Consider the following 17,157-nt stretch of genomic DNA (forward strand, 5'->3'; position numbering starts at 1 on the left):
CCTGCAGTGGACATCCTCGCCAGCACTTGTCATTTGTTGATGGTAGCCATTCTGATACCTCATTGTCGTTTTAACTTGTATCTCTAATGATTAATGACGTTGAGCATTTTCTCATATGTCTCTTGGCCTTCTGTATGTCCTCTTTGGAGAAGTGTCCATGTAGGTCCTTTGCCCATTTTTTAATTGGATTGTTTGTCTTTTGTTCAGTTGTATGAGTACTTTATTTTTTTTCAGTTTCAAGGAAAATGATTTTTAATATAATAATGTTACATGCAATAAACCTTAATATCTCAAGAAAAGCCATTTTAAATATGATGTTACATTCAATAAACACAAATTATTAAAGAAAAATGATCTTACATATAATATTACATGCAATAAACATTAATATTTCAAGAAAAGGATTTTAAGTATAATAATATTACCAAAACTGTACTAACAGTATGCTATCACAAAAGTTGTCAGAAATATTAAAAATCTGCTAATAACAGAATTACTTCTATTATATTCTAGTATTTTTCCCCCCCTCTGGCTCTATTTTTGTTCATCAGTTTATGTTGTTCATTATATTCCACAAATGAGTGAGATCATATGATATTTATCCTTCTCCAACTGGCTTATTTCGCTTAGCATGATGCTTTTAAAGTCTATTTTGTTGGATGTGAGTATTGCTACTCCAGTTATTTTTTTTCTTTTCCACTTGCATGGGAAATTTTTTTTCCATCCTTCACTTTCATCCTGTGTGTGTCTTTTGTTTTGAGGTGCATCTCTTGTAGACAGCATATAGTTGGGTCATGTTTTTGTATCCCTTCCGCTACCCTACACCTTTTTTAAAAAAATAAATCTTTATTGTTCAGATTATTACAGTTGTTCCTCTCTTCCCCCGCCATAGGTCCCCTCTACCCGGTTCCCACCCCACGCTCTGCCCTTACCGTTCCCACCCCACACTCTGCCCTTACTGTCCTCATCCATAGGTGTACGATTTTTGTCCAGTCTCTTCCCGCACCCCCCATACCTTTTTCCTTCAGAGAATTTTCAGTCCACTCCCTTTCTATGCCCAATTCTACTATATTCACCAGTTTACTCTGTTCATTAGATTTTTTTATTCACTTGATTTTTAGATTCACTTGTTGATAGATATGTATTTGTTGTTCATAATTTTTATCTTTACCTTTTTCTTCTTCTTCCTCTTCTTAAAGAATACCTTTCAGCATCCTATCTAATAAAAGACAAAAAGGGTAATTGACCATGCCTTTGCTACGCTTCCCATCGGCTAATCAGGGCGATATGCAAATTAACCGCCCAAAAAGATGGCGGCTGGCAGCCATGCAGCTGAAGCGAGCAGGAGGCTTGCTTGCTCCAGTGATGGAGGAAGCCAAGGTTCCCTGCCTGTTGCGGCCTGCCTCTGAGCTCTGAAAGCAACTAAGTTTCAAGTATAGAAGCTAAGCAAGCCCCAGATACCTGCTTTCAGCAGGCCATGGCCTCAGAGCTGCAGCGAGCAGGAGCCAGCTCTCAGCTCCAGTGACAGCAACAAAGTTTCAATTATAGGAGGTAAATAAATCCCAGAATAAAAAAGAAAAAAGAAAAAAAGGAGAGGCTGGGAGCTTCAGTCACTGTCCAGCCTGAAAACGGCCCTCAGCCCCTCACCCAGACTGGCCAGGCACCCCAGTGGGAACCCCCACCCTATAGAGGGTGTGGCCAGCCTGAAAACAGCCATCAGCCATTCATCCAGGCTGCCCAGACACCCCAGTGGGGACCCCCACCCTGAAGGTGGTGTGACCAGCTGCAAACAGCCATCACCCCTTCACCCAGGCTGGCCAGGCACCCAAGCGGGATCCCCACCCTGATCTGGGACACCCTTCAGGGAAAACCAGCTGGCCCCCACCCATGCACCAGGCCTCTATCCTATATAGTAAAAGGGTAATATGCAAACTGACCCTAAGGGCAGAACAACTGGGAATGACTGGTCACTATGACACACACTGACCACCAGGCGGCAGACGCTCAGTGCAGGAGCTGCCCACATGGGGGAGCTCTGCTCAGCCACAAGCCAGGCTGATGGCTGCCAGTACAGCGGTGGTGGTGGGAGCCTTTCCTGCCTCCTCTGCAGTGCTAAGGATGTCCGACTGCAGCTTAGGCCTGCTTCCTGCTGGCAAGTGGACATCCCCTGAGGGCTCCCAGGCTGCCAGAGGGATGTCTGACTGCCAGCTTAGGCCAAATCCCCAGGGAGCAGGCCTAAGCCAGCAGGTGGTCACCCCCCGAGGGGTCCCAGACTGCGAGAGAGTACAGGCCGGGCTGAAGGACACACCCCTGAGTGCACAAATTTTTGTGCACCAGGCCTCATATTTCATATAATACTGGTTTGGTGGTGATGATCTCTTTTAGCTTTTTCTTATCTGGGAAGCTCTTTATCTGACCTTCAATTCTGAATGATAGCTTTGTTGGGTAAAGTAATCTTGGTTGTAGGTTCTTGCTATTCACCGCTTTGAATATTTCTTGCCACTCCCTTCTGGCCTGCATAGTTTCTGTTGAGAAATCAGCTGATAATCGTATGGGTACTCCTTTGTAGGTAACTGTTTTTCTCTTGCTGCTTTTAGGATTCTCTCTGTGTCTTTTGCTCTTGGCATTTTAATTATGATGTGTCTTGGTGTGGTCCTCTTGGATTCCTTTTGTTTGGGGTTCTCTGCGCTTCCTGGACTTGTAAGTCTATTTCTTTCACCATGTTGGGGAAATTTTCTGTTATTATTTCTTCAAATAGGTTTTCAATATCTTGCTCTCTCTCTTCTTCTGGCACCCCTATAATTCGGATGTTGGTACGCCTGAAGTTGTCCCAGAGGCTCCTTACGCTATCTTTATATTTTTGGATTCTTTTTTCTTTTTGCTTTTCTGGTTGGGTGTTTTTTGCTTCTTCGTATTTCAAATCTTTGACTTGATTCTTTGGATCCTCTAGTCTGCTGTTGGATCTCTGTGTATTATTCTTTATTTCAGTCAGTGTATGCTTAATTTCTAGTTGGTCCTTTTCATATCCTCGAGGGTCTCACTAAATTTATTGGCGGTTTCTAGAAAATTCTTGAAAAATCTTATAACCATGGTTTTGAACTCTATATCGAGTAGTTTGCTTTCCTCCATTTCTGTCATTGGGACCTGTTTGTCTGTCTCCGCATTTTGGCTGCTTCCTTGTGTTGATAGAGTGGCTTTGTGCTAGGTGTCCTATGGGGCCCAGTGGCTCAGCTTCCCCAATTACCTGAGGTGGACACTCTTGGTGCACCCCTTTGTAGGCTGTTTGCACAGTCTTATTGTAGTTAAGCCTTGATTGTTGTTGGTATCACTGGGAGGAATTGACCTCCAGGCCAATTGGCTGTGAGAAGTAGCTGTGTCTATGGTGGGAGAACTTCTGTGCTGAAGACACTCTTCTGGGGCAAGACTTGCTTCAGTGGGGCTTTGGTGCTCCCTGAGTCTGCCCCCTGAGTGTGTCCTTTATGGATCTGAGGAGTTGTAATCTGGATGGTCCCACTGTGACCACTAGGTACGCTGGCTCTTGGATCTCTAAGGAGGTGCTAATTTAGCCTCTGCCTGAGGCTACTCAGCAGGAGCTATGGAGAGATCTGCAGATTCCCCTTCCTTGTTTGGGGTTTGGAGGTGCCCAGATGAGGCCCAGCTGTGATGCAATGCAAGCTGCTGTGGGGCCTTGGGCCTTCTTTTGGATGTTCTGGGTCTCTCTGACCCAGGTGCAGTTTGTTAGGTAATTTTAGATTGCAAAGGGCCAGGACATTCATATGCAAAAGCCTCTGCCACAGCTTGGGTGGGGCGGGGTCTCAGGGAATCAACAGGGTGGAGCAAATAGCTATGGCTGATCCTCAGCCCTGCCGTAAGAGGCCCGGGGTCTCAGTGTCCTGGTAATCGCTGCAAGCACCTCTGAGAGAAAGCCGCCCTCGAGTTCCGCCCAATGCCAGACAGTCCAGTTTCTCCCCGTATGAGTCTGGGTCCACAGAGACTCTCCTGAAACTGGAGTTCAGAGCAGTCGGGAGCTTGAGACTCCCTTCCGATTGAAAAAGACAACTGTGTCCTCAGTTGCCAGCCCTTTCCACGTGCGCCTCCATACCTCTGCACTTTACTTCCGCACTTCCTCTGAGTCTCAGTGTGCTTTTCTCTTTCTTTCTAGTTGTAGAATTTCCACTCAGCCAGCCTTCCTGTGGTTCTGGATGATGTTCGTTTTGTCTTTTAGTTGTAGTTTTCAAGTGGTTGTGCGAGGCAGCAATTTTAGGTGTTCACCTATGCCAATATCTTGGTTTCTCTCTGTCTGGGTCACTTTTCTGGGTCTGTGCTGCCCTGGGCTAACCTACAGGGCCGCTACCCTACACCTTTTGATTGGGGCATTTAATCCATTTACATTTAGGGTCATTATTGAGAGGTACTTATTTATTGCCATTTTAATTCTGTATGGCTAGTTTTCTCTCTGTGTTTCTTCTTCTCAGCAATCCCTTACAGTAATCCCTTTAGCATTTCTTAATAATGCTGGCTTGGTGATGATGTACTCCTTTAGCATTTTTTTTTTTTTTTTTGGTCTGGGAAGCTCTTTATTTGACCATCTATCTTGAATGATAGACTTGCTAGATATAGTAATCTTGGTCTCAGATCCTTGCTTTCCATTACCTTGAGTACTTCATGCCAAATGGGAAATCAGGTGTCAGCCTTATGGGAACTCCTTTGTAGGTAACAGTTTTCTTTTCTCTTGCTTCCTTTAAGATTCTTTGTCTTTAATTTTTTGCATTTTAATTATGATGTGTCTGGGCGTGGATCTGTTTGTGGTTCTCTGTGCCTCCTGAACTTGTGTGACTTTTTCCTTTAGCAGATTAGGGAAATTTTTTACCATTATTTCTTCAAACATCTTCTCTATTCCTTTCTCCCTTTTTGCCTTGTCTAGCACACCTACCATTCTAATATTGTTAGGTTTCATACTGTCCCACAGCTCCCTTAAGCTGTCCTCGTTTTTTAATTGTTTTTCTTCTTTTTGGTTCTCTAATTGAGTGATATATTCAATTCTGTCTTCTATTTCACTGATTTGATCCTCAGCTTCCCCTAATCTGCTGTGTATTCCTTCTAGTTCATTCTTTATTTGTGCTATGTCATTCTTTATCTCAGACTGTTCTTTTTTCATAGTTACTATATCTTTTTTCATACTGATGAGCATCTTTAATATCAGTACCTGATGTTAAAACAGTACCTGATCTGAACTCTGTTTCAGATACATTTCTTATCTCTGCTTCATTTATCTCTTCTTCTGGAGAATTCGCTAGTTCTTTCATTTGGGAGTTGTTTCTTTGTTTCCTCATTTTGGCTGTTGGTTTGGGTTTGTGACTATGTTTTAGGTAGATCCTCTTCACCTCTCAATCTCTAGTGCATGACAGTGTTAAAGGCTGTTTCTGACTAACTGGATCAGGCAAAGACTCAAAGCCTCCAGAGATGCCTCTGTCTACAGACTGATAGGATTCTGACTTGAATTGCCCCCAGGCAATTATCCTCAGGTATGGCAAGAGTTTTTTCAACAGGGTGGAGCAGTAGCTTCTGCCTGGAGGTTATTACTTTTAAACCCTTAAGTGGCCTCAGGCCAAAGTGTTCTCTCATAGCGTGTCTCAACTGTCTTCCCCCCAGGCTAGGCAGGTGTCTATGTGGGAAAGATGTCCTCCAATATGTGAGGGAATGGCTCAGCCCAGGAAACTTGGGGTGTCTGCCTTCTAAGCTTTATCCCCCAAGTCCCTAGTCCTGGCTTCTGCGCTTACAGCTCCAGTCCACTTAACACACCCTCTGCTGGAGCACAAGGTGAGTGGCTCCACAGGGAATTTTTGTGCATTGGCCCTTTAAGAGGGTGCCCGAACTTTCAGCTGCCACTCCCTGGCAGACAGCACCCACTGCTTTTCACAGCTAGATGCTATGTGGGTACCCTCCTCAGTTTGGTGCTCTCTGCTGGGGAGCCCAGCTTTGGGATTAGATTCCAGAAGTCTCAGTGGCAACCCCCCGCCCCCCCACACACAGCTGAGATATCTCTCCAGGACTCCCATTGCCATCTGTGGGAGCCCTGCCAACCCTTTCGTGCCTCCACCCCTCCTACCAGTCTCTATGTGGTCTCCACCTTTGGTCCTTGGGTATCAGGGCTCTCTCCTGTGATATTTCCATTGAATATTCAGGAAGCCTTTCCGTATTTCAGTTGTACTTCCAGTTTGTTCCTGGGAGCATGTCCGAGCAGCATCCTCTTACTCTGCTGCCATTTTTAATCATTCATATGAGTACTTTATATATTTTGGAAATTAACCCCTTATCAGACTTATCATTGGCAAATACATTCTCCCATACAGTGGACTCCCTCTTCATTTTGATGCTGGTTTCTTTTGCTGTGCAGAAGCTTTTTATTTTGATGTAGTCCCATTTGTTTATATTTTCCTTTGTTTCTCAGGAGAAGTTTTGTTGAAAATACTACTATGTGAGATGTCCGAGGTTTTGCTGCCTACGTTTTCTTATAGAATTTTTATGGTTTTGTGACTTAATGTTTTTTTTCCCCCAATCTATGAAAACTTTGGCCTCCCTATTTATAAAATATGCCCCCCCCCAAAAAAAAAGAAAATCATAAGACTCTCATGAAGACTGAATGAACAAATGTTGTCTTTTTTTAAGCCAGAGGGGCCACATACATTACAGAAGCCTCATAAAGATCTATGAGCTGATATTGGGTATTTCACTAGCTTTTTGTGGTAATTAACACTTAAAGAAAGGGACCAGCTCATTGGGAATTAATATTTTAAAATAACTATATACTAAGATTTCTGGTGTAACTGGATTTGGCTTGTAATAATACGAAGAGTTGGAAAATTAAAATGTGATATAAAGAGTATGTTTTTGAGGGCTGTCGAACAGAACTCTCTGAGAAACTGGAAATAAGGGAACTAGACTGCCTCTGAAGAGCTAAACTATAAACTCAACATAAACAAGGTCAGAAGGAAACATGCAAAGTCAGTGAAAGCAGACATGATTCACAGAGGAGCAACCTGCACCTGGTATATGCTATGTTAGCAGAGGACTGGCCTCAGGAGGGCCCCTGCACCACAGGGCAGGTGGGAAGGACACTTGCTGGGCATCCCGAGCACACCCACCCAGGCCTGTCTAGAGGCGGTCACGGGTGGGGGACTTCATGTTAGGTCCTGGGATGCGGTGATCCCTAGCCAGCACCCACGTTCACACCAGGTGCTTTACATTTCAAACCTACCAGTCACCTCCTGCCTCAGCACCTTTGTGCCTGCTCTTCCACTTGCTAGAATGATCCCATCACCTACCTTCTCCATTGGTGGAGTCGTCCCTCAGGTCTCAGCAAAAACACCCTGACTTCCTTAGTCTCAGTGGTCCCTCTTACACATTCCGATGGCTGCTGTGTTCTCTCCTAGGACTTGTCACACTTATACAGTATGTGTTTATATATCTCGTGACTCTCTCCCACTGGACCCTACACCTCATCGCTCCTGAAACAGAGCAAGTGCCCAGTGACCACCTGTTGCATGGTTGTATGGGTGGGTATAGAGGGATTGGTGGATAGATTGGACTTTCAAATTCTGGTGCCAGTAAATGATGAAAGTTACTGTTCATCAAACACACTTCCAGCTAAACTTCCTCTTGTCGTGCAGGTGTCTTAACAGGGAGAAAGGGTTACTCATGCCAGAGTCTTTTGGTCCTTCATGCAAATAGATCAGTTGGTAGTGTCACCCACTCCATAGCATAAACCTGGTAATGAGGGCCCCTCGCCACACCCCAAGATCCTGTGCTGTACTCTCCACGCACTGACACGGACCAACTTCTGACCTGCCAGGCTAGTGCCCAGCTCTGGTCAATATCAGACAGGGCTGTGATGTCTTCAAGGCTTCCAGTCAGACAGTTTCCCTCCTCTGCTCCGTGGTTCTCGAACCTGACCAGGCATCAGAACCACCTGAAGGGCTTATTAAACACAGATTGCTGGGTTTTGCCTGTCCCCACTGAGTTTGGGATTCAGTAGCTCTGGGGCCAGAGAATTTACATTTCTGACCAGTTCCCAGGAATGCTGATGTTGCTGGTCAGAGGCATGAGAGCCACAGCTTAGCACTGTTTCTCTGTAGGACTCGGCACCTTTCATTTTGGGGAAACACAGTAAAACTCATCCCACTCTTCTCCCATTTAGTAATGCATTTCTAAACTTTTTAAGACTCCTCAAAGACAACATTCAATTCTACATTTTTAATTATTATTGATTTCAGAGAGGAAGGGAGAGGGCGAGATATATAGAAACATCAATGATGAGATAAAATCATTGATTGGCTGCTTCCTGCACACTCCGACTGGGGATCAAGCCCAAAACCCAGGCATGTGCCCTTAACTGGAATTAAACCTGGGACCCTTCGGTCCACAGGCTGACGCTCTCATCCACTGAGCCAACCTGGCCAGGGCCATTTTTATTTTTTTATTGCAAAATATAGCAAACATGCAACAGAATTTATGCAGTGTATCTATATGACTTACTTTTAAAATATAAACGTATGTATTACTTACCACCTAACCTAAGAAAAAGAATTTAACAATATGTGTGAGGCCCCATGTGCCTGGCCCCAGCTTCCCAGAAAGCTATTGGCCAAATATGTTAAACATTCCTTTGCCGTTCTTAATCATTTTATCACATATGTATATAACCCTAAGAAATACGAGAACTGAAGTCCTTGTAGATATTTCAACTACCTAAGGTTTCTTTTCTTTTTAAAAAAATATATTTTACTGATTTTTTACAGAGAGGAAGGGAGAGGGATAGAGAGTTGGAAACATCGACGAGAGAGAAACATCGATCAGCAGCCTCCTGCACAGTCCCTACTGGGGATGTGCCCGCAACCAAGGTACGTGCCCTTGACCGGAATCGAACCTGGGACCCTTGAGTCCACAGGCTGACACTCTATCCACTGAGCCAAACCAGTTAGGGCTACCTAAGGTTTCTTAAGAGGGGAAACTTATTAAGAGATTTCTGAGCACATTTCCAATTCTGCCATGAAGACTGGCATACTTAGTATAATAGACTTATCATTCATCACCTCTCTCTCCTTCCAAGAGATTCTGCCTGCTCTCCTACCCACAGCCTCAGGAACCAAGTTCTATCAGAGGAAGTTGCCTCTGACCACATCTGAGTGGCCTAACCCAAGCCATGCCTCAAGTATTTGCCTCAAGTATTTGATTGAAGAGACAGAGTGGATTATTGGATGGGACGGATAGGGTCAGAGCCTGAGGAGTCTGTGTGGCAAGCAGTCACGTGCCGGCCAAATGAAAGGGAAGAGAAACCATGTGTTAGTAGAAAAAAGTCAAAGGGGCGACGCTTAGACGACGAAGACAAGAGCCCTGTGGCTCCAGAGCACGAGCGAGAAAGCAGCTGCCTGCTGAAGAGCCTGGGTCCTTGCAGAGACCACTACTCCTCCTGCACTTCATTTCTGCAAGGTTCTCAGCAGGTGTTCAGCAGTTCTTCCTGCCTGAGCTGATGTGAATGCATCTGTGGTCCTGGCAATCAGTCTCTTAATAAAACAATGTGCTTACGCAGCATTTGTGAACGCAATCATTTTGTTTCCAAAAACTGTCACAGTGGACTATTTAGACACAGACAACAGTGAGGTGATGGCCAGAGGACAGGGGCAGGGGCTGGGTGGAGGTGGGCAAAGTGGGGGAAATGGGGACAACTATAATAATGTCAACAATAAAAATAAAGTAAAAATCCTATGTAATAAAGAGCTAATATGCAAATGATTGTCATGCCATCATGCTGTAACGGCTTAGACACTCAACACTGGGGAGGGAGGAATGGGGACCAGCCAGGCACAAATGAGCTCGCGAGAGAGGAATGGGGACCAGCCAGGCACAAATGAGCTCGCGAGAGAGGAATGGGGACCAGCCAGGCACAAATGAGCTCGCGAGAGAGGAATGGGGACCAGCCAGGCACAAATGAGCTCGCGAGAGAGGAATGGGGACCAGCCAGTCTGCAGCCCGGGAGAGGGACAAGCTGCCCACCTCATGGTCCCAGGTGCTAGTACCTGCAGCTGCGGCCCAGGCAAAGCAGCCCGTCCATGGTCCCCTGCGGCTGTGAAGCCGGCCCGGGTCCTGGGTGCCTGCAGCCAGCCAGAGGGAGGGAAGCCCAGGTCCCAGGTGTGAGGAGAAGCAGAGATGGTTGGGGCGATCAGGCCAGCAGGGGAGCAGTTAGGGGTGATCAGGCAAGCAGGCAGAGGTGGTTAGGCATGATTAGGCAGGCAGGCAGAGGGGTTAGGTGCGATCAGGCAGGCAGGCAGGTGAGCGGTTAGGAGCTAACGGTCCCGGATTGCAAGAGGCAGTCGGACATCCCCCAAGGGGTCCCAGATTGGAGAGGGTGCAGGCTGGGCTAAGGTACAATGCACCCTCCATGTACAAATTTTATGCACTGGGCTTCTAGTATATAAGTAAATAAATAAAATAAAAGTGGACTATGCAACTCCAACATATAATTTAAATGTACACATGAGATAACAGTATATAACTCTCTGCAATTCAAGTAATGATTATAATAAATTAATAATGGTTATTTACTATAATGATTTATTATGACAATAGGAATATTAGTTCAACAAACATTTTGCTGAACATTTACTATATGCCAATCACTGGAGATCAGAGATGAATGTATCATAGTCATTGCCTTTTTAAAAAATACATATTTTTTTGATTTCAGAGAGGAAGGGAGAGGGAGAGTTAGAAACATCAATGATGAGAGAGAATCATTGATTGGCTGCCTCCTGCACGCCCTGACTAGGGATTGAGCTCACAAACGGGGCATGTCCCTTGACCAGAATTGAACCCAGGACCCTTGAGTCCACAGGCCAATGCTCTATCCACTGAGCAAAACTGGCTAGGGCAGTCATTGCCTTTTGAGAGCTGACATAGTCCTATGAGAATGACAGATGTGGGAGCAAATACACCAGACAATAGAGCACAGGCTAACAGACATGCATGTTTTGGGGTGAGCCTAAAAACGAAAGCACCTAGAGTGGAGCAAGCAGGCCAGGCGGCTTGAGGAGCTGACACTGAAGCCAGGCCTTGAAAGTCTAACAACAGTTGTCTAGGTGGTGAGTGTGGGGAAGGCTTTCCAAGCGAGGAAGCAGTGTGCCTAAGCGCCACAAGGCAGGAAAGGTCGAGAACCTCAGAGGAAACCATTTGGCATGGAGTATGCGGGGGAGGAAATGAGAATAAAGAGAAGCTAGCTAGAGCCTTCCATGACACCTGCAGGTCAGATTTAACTGGGAGACCATGGGGAGTTATTAAATAAGGTCAAGCAGCCTATTGCTAGGATAAAAATGAGTGTTCTAGAAAGAACACTGTTGATGGAGGATGAATTGGATTGGGGAGGACAATACAGAATTAGGGAAACTTTGGGGAAATCCATTCAGCAGATGGCAAACATGTGCAGTGAGGTGAGGCAATGAAATGAGAAAAGAGGGGCTCTCGAGGGCATTCAGAGATCAGCTTTCCAAGGTGCAGGAACTGGCTAGGAAGGCAGAGTCACAGAGTGATGGCAATAATCGGGGGGAGCAAAGGCGTGCCCAGGAGCTGGGGGGGGGGGGCTCTAGGTCTGTGGTTGCATTGGGTTTCAGATGACCATGCTGGTCCTTAGGAGGAGAAAGTAGTAGGTATGAGCATATTTAATTGTTGAGGGGCACTTGCTTCATGAAACTACTAGTGTCCCAGTGCACAGATTCATGCACATTGAAAGGAAATTAATTACAAGAAATATTTTAATATCGCTATTGTGCACAGATTCATGCACATTGAAAGGAAATTAATTACAAGAAATATTTTAATATCGCTATTTGTGTCTGGCTAATGAAAAGAAAGTAAGATTCTACCGAGTCTCCTATCTACCTACTCCAGGACTTCTGTGAGGATCAAATGAGATGAGGCATGGGAAAATGCTTTTTGTTTAAACTATAAAGTGTTTTTGTACCTGGCTATAAAGCACATCGGGTTCCTGGGCTGAAGAAACTCCAAGGAGGCTAGTTGCTAGGGAGAGGAAGCCAGGCTTTGCTACTTGATGTCAGTATCTGGCACCTATAGCGACCGTTTTATGGGCTGGGCTGTGGGCTGCATTTTGTGCCATGGGGTCTTGGCAGTGTTGGCTGAGATTTGGTGGGGTGTCACTCCAGGGTGGTGGTGGGGCCTGTGTCCCACTTGGGGAAAGCCAAGTGTTGGTTTTTGGGCCAGGTCCATAGTGCCGTTTATTTTTAAATGGCCAGTGCGTGTCATGGCAGCTCCTGCATTGAGTGTCTAACCCCTGGTGGTCAATTCACGTCATAGCTACTGGTCGGACGGACAGACACTTAGCCTTTTATATATATAGACTAGAGGCCCAGTGCACAAAAATTTGTGCACTCAGGGAGGGGGGAGGGGGGGGTCCCTCAGCCCGGCCTGTGCCCTCTCGCAGTCTGGGACCCCTCAGGAGATAATGACCTGCTGGCTTAGGCCTGCTCCCGGGGGCAGAGGGCAGGCCCAATCCCTAGGTGCAGCCCCTGGATGGGCTCAGAGCAGGGCCGATTGGGGAGTTGGGGCACCACCCCCTGTCATGCACAGAGCAGGGCGGATTGGGAGGTTGCGATGCCACCCTCAGTCAAGCTCAGAGTAGGGCCAATTGGGGGGTTGGGGCACCGCCCCTGTCACACTCAAGGCAGGATCGATGGGGAGGCTGCGGCACCACCCCGTCACGCACAGAACAGGGCCAATCAGGGGGTTGGGGCGCTGCCCCCTGTCACGCACAGAGCAGGGCCAATCAGGGGGTTGGGGCACTGCCCCATGTCACACACAGAGCAGGGCCCATCAGGGGGGTTGGGGCTCCGTACCCTGTCACACACAGAGCAGGGCCAATCAGGGGGTTGGGGAGCTCCCCCCTGTCATGCACAGAGCAGGGCCCATCAGGGGGTTGAGGAGCTCCCCCCGTCACTCACAGAGTAGGGCCGATAAGGGAGTTGGGGCACTGCGCCCTGTCACACACAGAGCAGGGCAGATCAGGGGGTTGGGGCGCCGCCCTCTATCACCCACAGAGCAGGGCCGATCAGGGGGTTGGGACACTGCCACTGTCACACTCAGGGCAGGGCTGATGGAGAGGTTATGGCTCTACCCCATCACACACAGAGCAGGGCCCGTGGGGTGGGGGTTGGGGCGCCGCCCTCTATCACCCACAGAGCCACAGGGCGATCATGGGGTTGGAGAACTCCTCCTATCAGGCACAGAGCAGGACTGATCAGGGCGTTGGGGCACCTTCCCGTCACGAACAGAGCAGGGCGGATAGGGAGGTTGTGGCCCCGCCCCCTGTCACACACAGAGCCGCAGGGCGATCAGGGGGTTTGGGCACTGCCCCCTGTCACTCTGATCCCGGTGCCGGGAGGCCTCTTGGCTCCACTGCTCCCGGTGCTGGGAGGCATATTACCCTTTTACTATATAGGATAGAGGCCTGGTACATGGGTGGGGGCCAGCTGGTTTGCCCTGAAGGGTGCCCTGGATCAGGGTAGGGGTCCCCACTGGGGTGCCTGGCCAGCCTGGGTGAGGGGATGATGGCTGTTTGTAGCTGGTCACACGCCCTTCAGGGTGGGGGTCTCCACTGGGGTGCCTGGCCAGTCTGGGTGAGGGACTGAGGGCTGTTTTCAGGCTGGCGGGTGACTGAAGCTCCCAACCGCTCTTTTTCTTTTTTTTATTATTCTGGGCCAGCTTTAGCTTTGAGGCTTGGCTCCAGCTCTTAGACCTCTGCTGCTGAAAGCAGATTTCTGGCCTTTGTTTACCTTCTGTATTTGAAACAATGTTGTGATCCTGCTGGCTGAAGCCCAACGGACTAAAGCAGGTTTCTTGGGTTTTGTTTATCTTCTATATTTGTAACATAGTTGCTTAGAGTTGCAGCTCAGAGGCCTGCAGTGGCAGGCGAGGAACGTTGGAGTACTCCGTCACTGAAGCAAGCAAGCCTCATGTTCGCTTTAAGCTGCCTGGCTGCCGGCAGCCATCTTGGCTGGCAGTTAATTTGCATATTGCCCTGATTAGCCAATGGGAAGGGTAGCAGTCATACACTAATTACCATGTTTCTCTTCTATTAGATAGGACTAGAGGCCCAGTACACAAAAATCTGTGCACTCGGCGGGGGACGGAGGGGTGTCCCTCAGCCCGGCCTGTGCCCTCTCGTAGTCTTGGACCCCTTGGGGAATGACCACCTGCTGGCTTAGGCCCACTCCCTGGGGGATTGGGCCTAAGATGGCAATCAGACATCCCTCTGGCAGCCCGGGAGCCCTTGGGGGATGTCCACTTGCCAGCGGGAGCAGGCCTAAGCTGCAGTCGGACATCGTTAGCGCTGCTGAGGAGGCAGGAGAGGCTTCCACTACCACCGCTGTACTGGCAGCCATCAGCCTGGCTTGAGGCTGAGCAGAGCTCCCCGATGTGGGAGTGCACTGACCACCAGAGGGCAGCTCCTGCACTGAGCATCTGCCCCCTGGTGGTCAGTGTGTGTCATAGTGACCAGTCATTCCCAGTCTTTCTGCTGTTGGGGTCAGTTTGCATATTACCCTTTTATTATATATAGGATAGAGGCCTGGTGCACGGGAGGGGGCCGGCTGGTTTTCCCTGAAGGGTGTCCCGGATCAGGGTGGGGGTCCCGCTTGGTTGCCTGGCCAGCCTGGGTGAGGGGCTGATGGCTGCTTGCAGCTGGTCACACCACCTTCAGGATGAGGGTCCCCACTGGGGTGCCTGGCCAGTCTGGGTGAGGGGCTGAGGGCCGTTTTCAGGCTGGCTGGCCACTGAAGCTCCCAGCCTCTCCTTTTCTTCTTTCTTTTTTTTTTTTATTCTGGGATTTATTTACCTTCTATAATTGAAACTTTGTTGCTGTCCCTGGAGCTGAGAGCCGGGCTCCTGCTCACTCCCAGCTCTGAGGCCATGGCCTGCTGAAAGCAGGTATCTGGGGTTTGTTTAGCTTCTATAATTGAAACTTTGTTGCTTTTGGAGCTCAGAGCCGGGCCGTGGCAGGCGGGGAACCTTGGCTTCTTCCATCACTGGAGCAAGCAAGCCTCCTGCTCGCTTCAGCTGCATGGCTGCTGGCCGCCATCTAAGTTGGCAGTTAATTTACATATCTCCCTGATTAGCCAATGGGAAGCATAGCAAAGGTACGGTCAATTACCCTTTTTGTCTTTTATTAGATAGGATTACATTTTGAAAAACCCAACTCCTAGTTTAGGTCAAAAGATATGGCTTATTCCAACATATCTCTAGGGTTCCTGAGAATAATTGTGTACAGTTCCTCAAACCATTTGCCCAAATAAGTGTCTCGTGATTACTTAGATGTTTTGGAAAATCTCCCGGTTTAAATGTGACCAGTTTTCAAACATTACTAACCTGTTCGCAAGCAGGCTACATTTGCAAGCCACCACTCTGGGATCCTGGGCAGAATGACAATGACTCGATCTCCCCTTTGCAGGGCACAGGCTTCTGTAAGTATATTGGCAAATTTCTTTGACAAAGATCCCAGTTCCTCAAAACTCCATCTCACTTCTTCTCCTTTTCCATTTATCCACCAGAAGGCTGAATTGGAGGGTCTCTTTCCAGCCTGAGGAAAGATAATTCAGCCATAGACTTAAAGTTGCTTACCCAGCTAAATCTCATTTTAACAGACGAATAGAATGTTTTCCTGAAGAAGTCACAGGCTGCTCATTAGGACACACATGGAGTATTTGGGAAGAACTCTGGATTCTTATTTCTAGACTAGAGGCCTGGTGCACGAAATTTGTGCATTTGGGGGGGGGGCAGGTCCCTCAGCCCAGCCTGTGCCCTCTTGCAGTCTGGGAGCCCTTGGGGGATATCCGACTGATGGCTTAGGCCCAAGGTCCCCCACCATAAAGATTATCTGGCTGAATATGATAATGGTTCTGTGGTTGAGAAAGCCTGGGTCACAAAAATGTATGATTATAGGTTAGTTTTTTAAAAATACAAAAAGGAGTAGAGTGAAAAGTGACTCCAAGGACATAGATACAGCATTGGGAGAAATATAAAGGAATTCTAATTCTCAGGCTAAATTAGAAGTGACCTGTGCTGGGAGAATGACATGGCTGGGGGACTGGTCAGTGCATTCTGGATATTCAGCAATACCCCTACCCACTAGCCACACCCTCCCCCAAGTCATGGCAATCAAATGGTCTCCAGACATTGCCACATGTTCCCTCGGGGCACAATCACTCCCAGATGGGCAGTGTAGACTGGCCCTGCGATGTACCTTTTCCATGTTGGTCCACTGGTCCAAGACGTCTTTAGCAAAGTTGAAATACTCTGGAATCTCCAGTTTGAAGTCCTTTTTCATGGACTCATAGTTGGAAAAATTCTGAGGAGTCACTGTTCTATAATCTTTATGCAACACTCTAACAGGACCAGGAACTCTTGGGCGCTGACAACACTTGGAACGAAGCAATATCTCCATTGTGACAAGAGACAGCATCAGTTTGGTTGCACCTTTTAGCACCCGAGCTTTCCTGTGGGGACCAATCCACATAAAAGACAAGCAAAAGGACATGTGTTTGTTTCTGTCCTGAAGGTAGCCATACCCCAAAGCAGCAAAGTTTCATTATTTATTATTCATCATCCTCATCCCATTTTCTGAACACTCACTAAGTTCCAAACATCATACCCAGTGTTTTATTTACACACAATTTATCATTAATTCAAAGTAAACCTGTGAGGTAGATACTATTATCATCTCTATTTACAGATGGAGAGAATGACTAGTTAGAGGCTGTTTAGTCAGCTCTGGAGGCCATAATAAAATACCAGACATTTATTTCTCACCGTTCTGGAGGCTGGAACATCAGAGATCATGTGCCAACCCATTTGGTTCCATTTCTGGCTTGCTGATGGCTGCCTTCTCTGTGTCCTCACATGGTAGAGAGAGAAAGAGCTCTGGTCTCTTCCTCTTCTTATAAAGACACTAATCCCATCAAGGGGTCTCACCCTCTGACCTCATCTGACCCTAATCACAGCCAAAGAGCCCACCTCCAAATACTCTCACATTGGGAGGACACAAACATTTGGTTTGTAAAGAGGCACTGGTTGGATTTGAACCAGGAACCATCTGGT

At 47.5% G+C, this 17,157-nt stretch overlaps 1 protein-coding gene across 1 annotated transcript in view; it reads right to left on the minus strand.

Annotated features, from left to right (window-relative positions):
* Positions 1 to 17,157, minus strand: part of ACSM3 (acyl-CoA synthetase medium chain family member 3) — a 72,034-nt gene that overhangs the window by 21,976 nt on the left and 32,901 nt on the right. The window contains exons 2-3 of the mRNA XM_081089385.1: positions 16,304 to 16,556; positions 15,430 to 15,640 (exon numbers count right to left, since the gene is read on the minus strand). Of these exons, the coding sequence (XP_080945511.1) occupies positions 15,430 to 15,640; positions 16,304 to 16,522 (430 nt within the window). The 5' untranslated portion in view covers positions 16,523 to 16,556. The remainder of the gene's footprint in view (positions 1 to 15,429; positions 15,641 to 16,303; positions 16,557 to 17,157) is intronic.

This window comes from Myotis nattereri (assembly GCF_964212035.1).
Source record: "Myotis nattereri genome assembly, chromosome: 4".
NCBI lineage: Eukaryota > Metazoa > Chordata > Mammalia > Chiroptera > Vespertilionidae > Myotis > Myotis nattereri.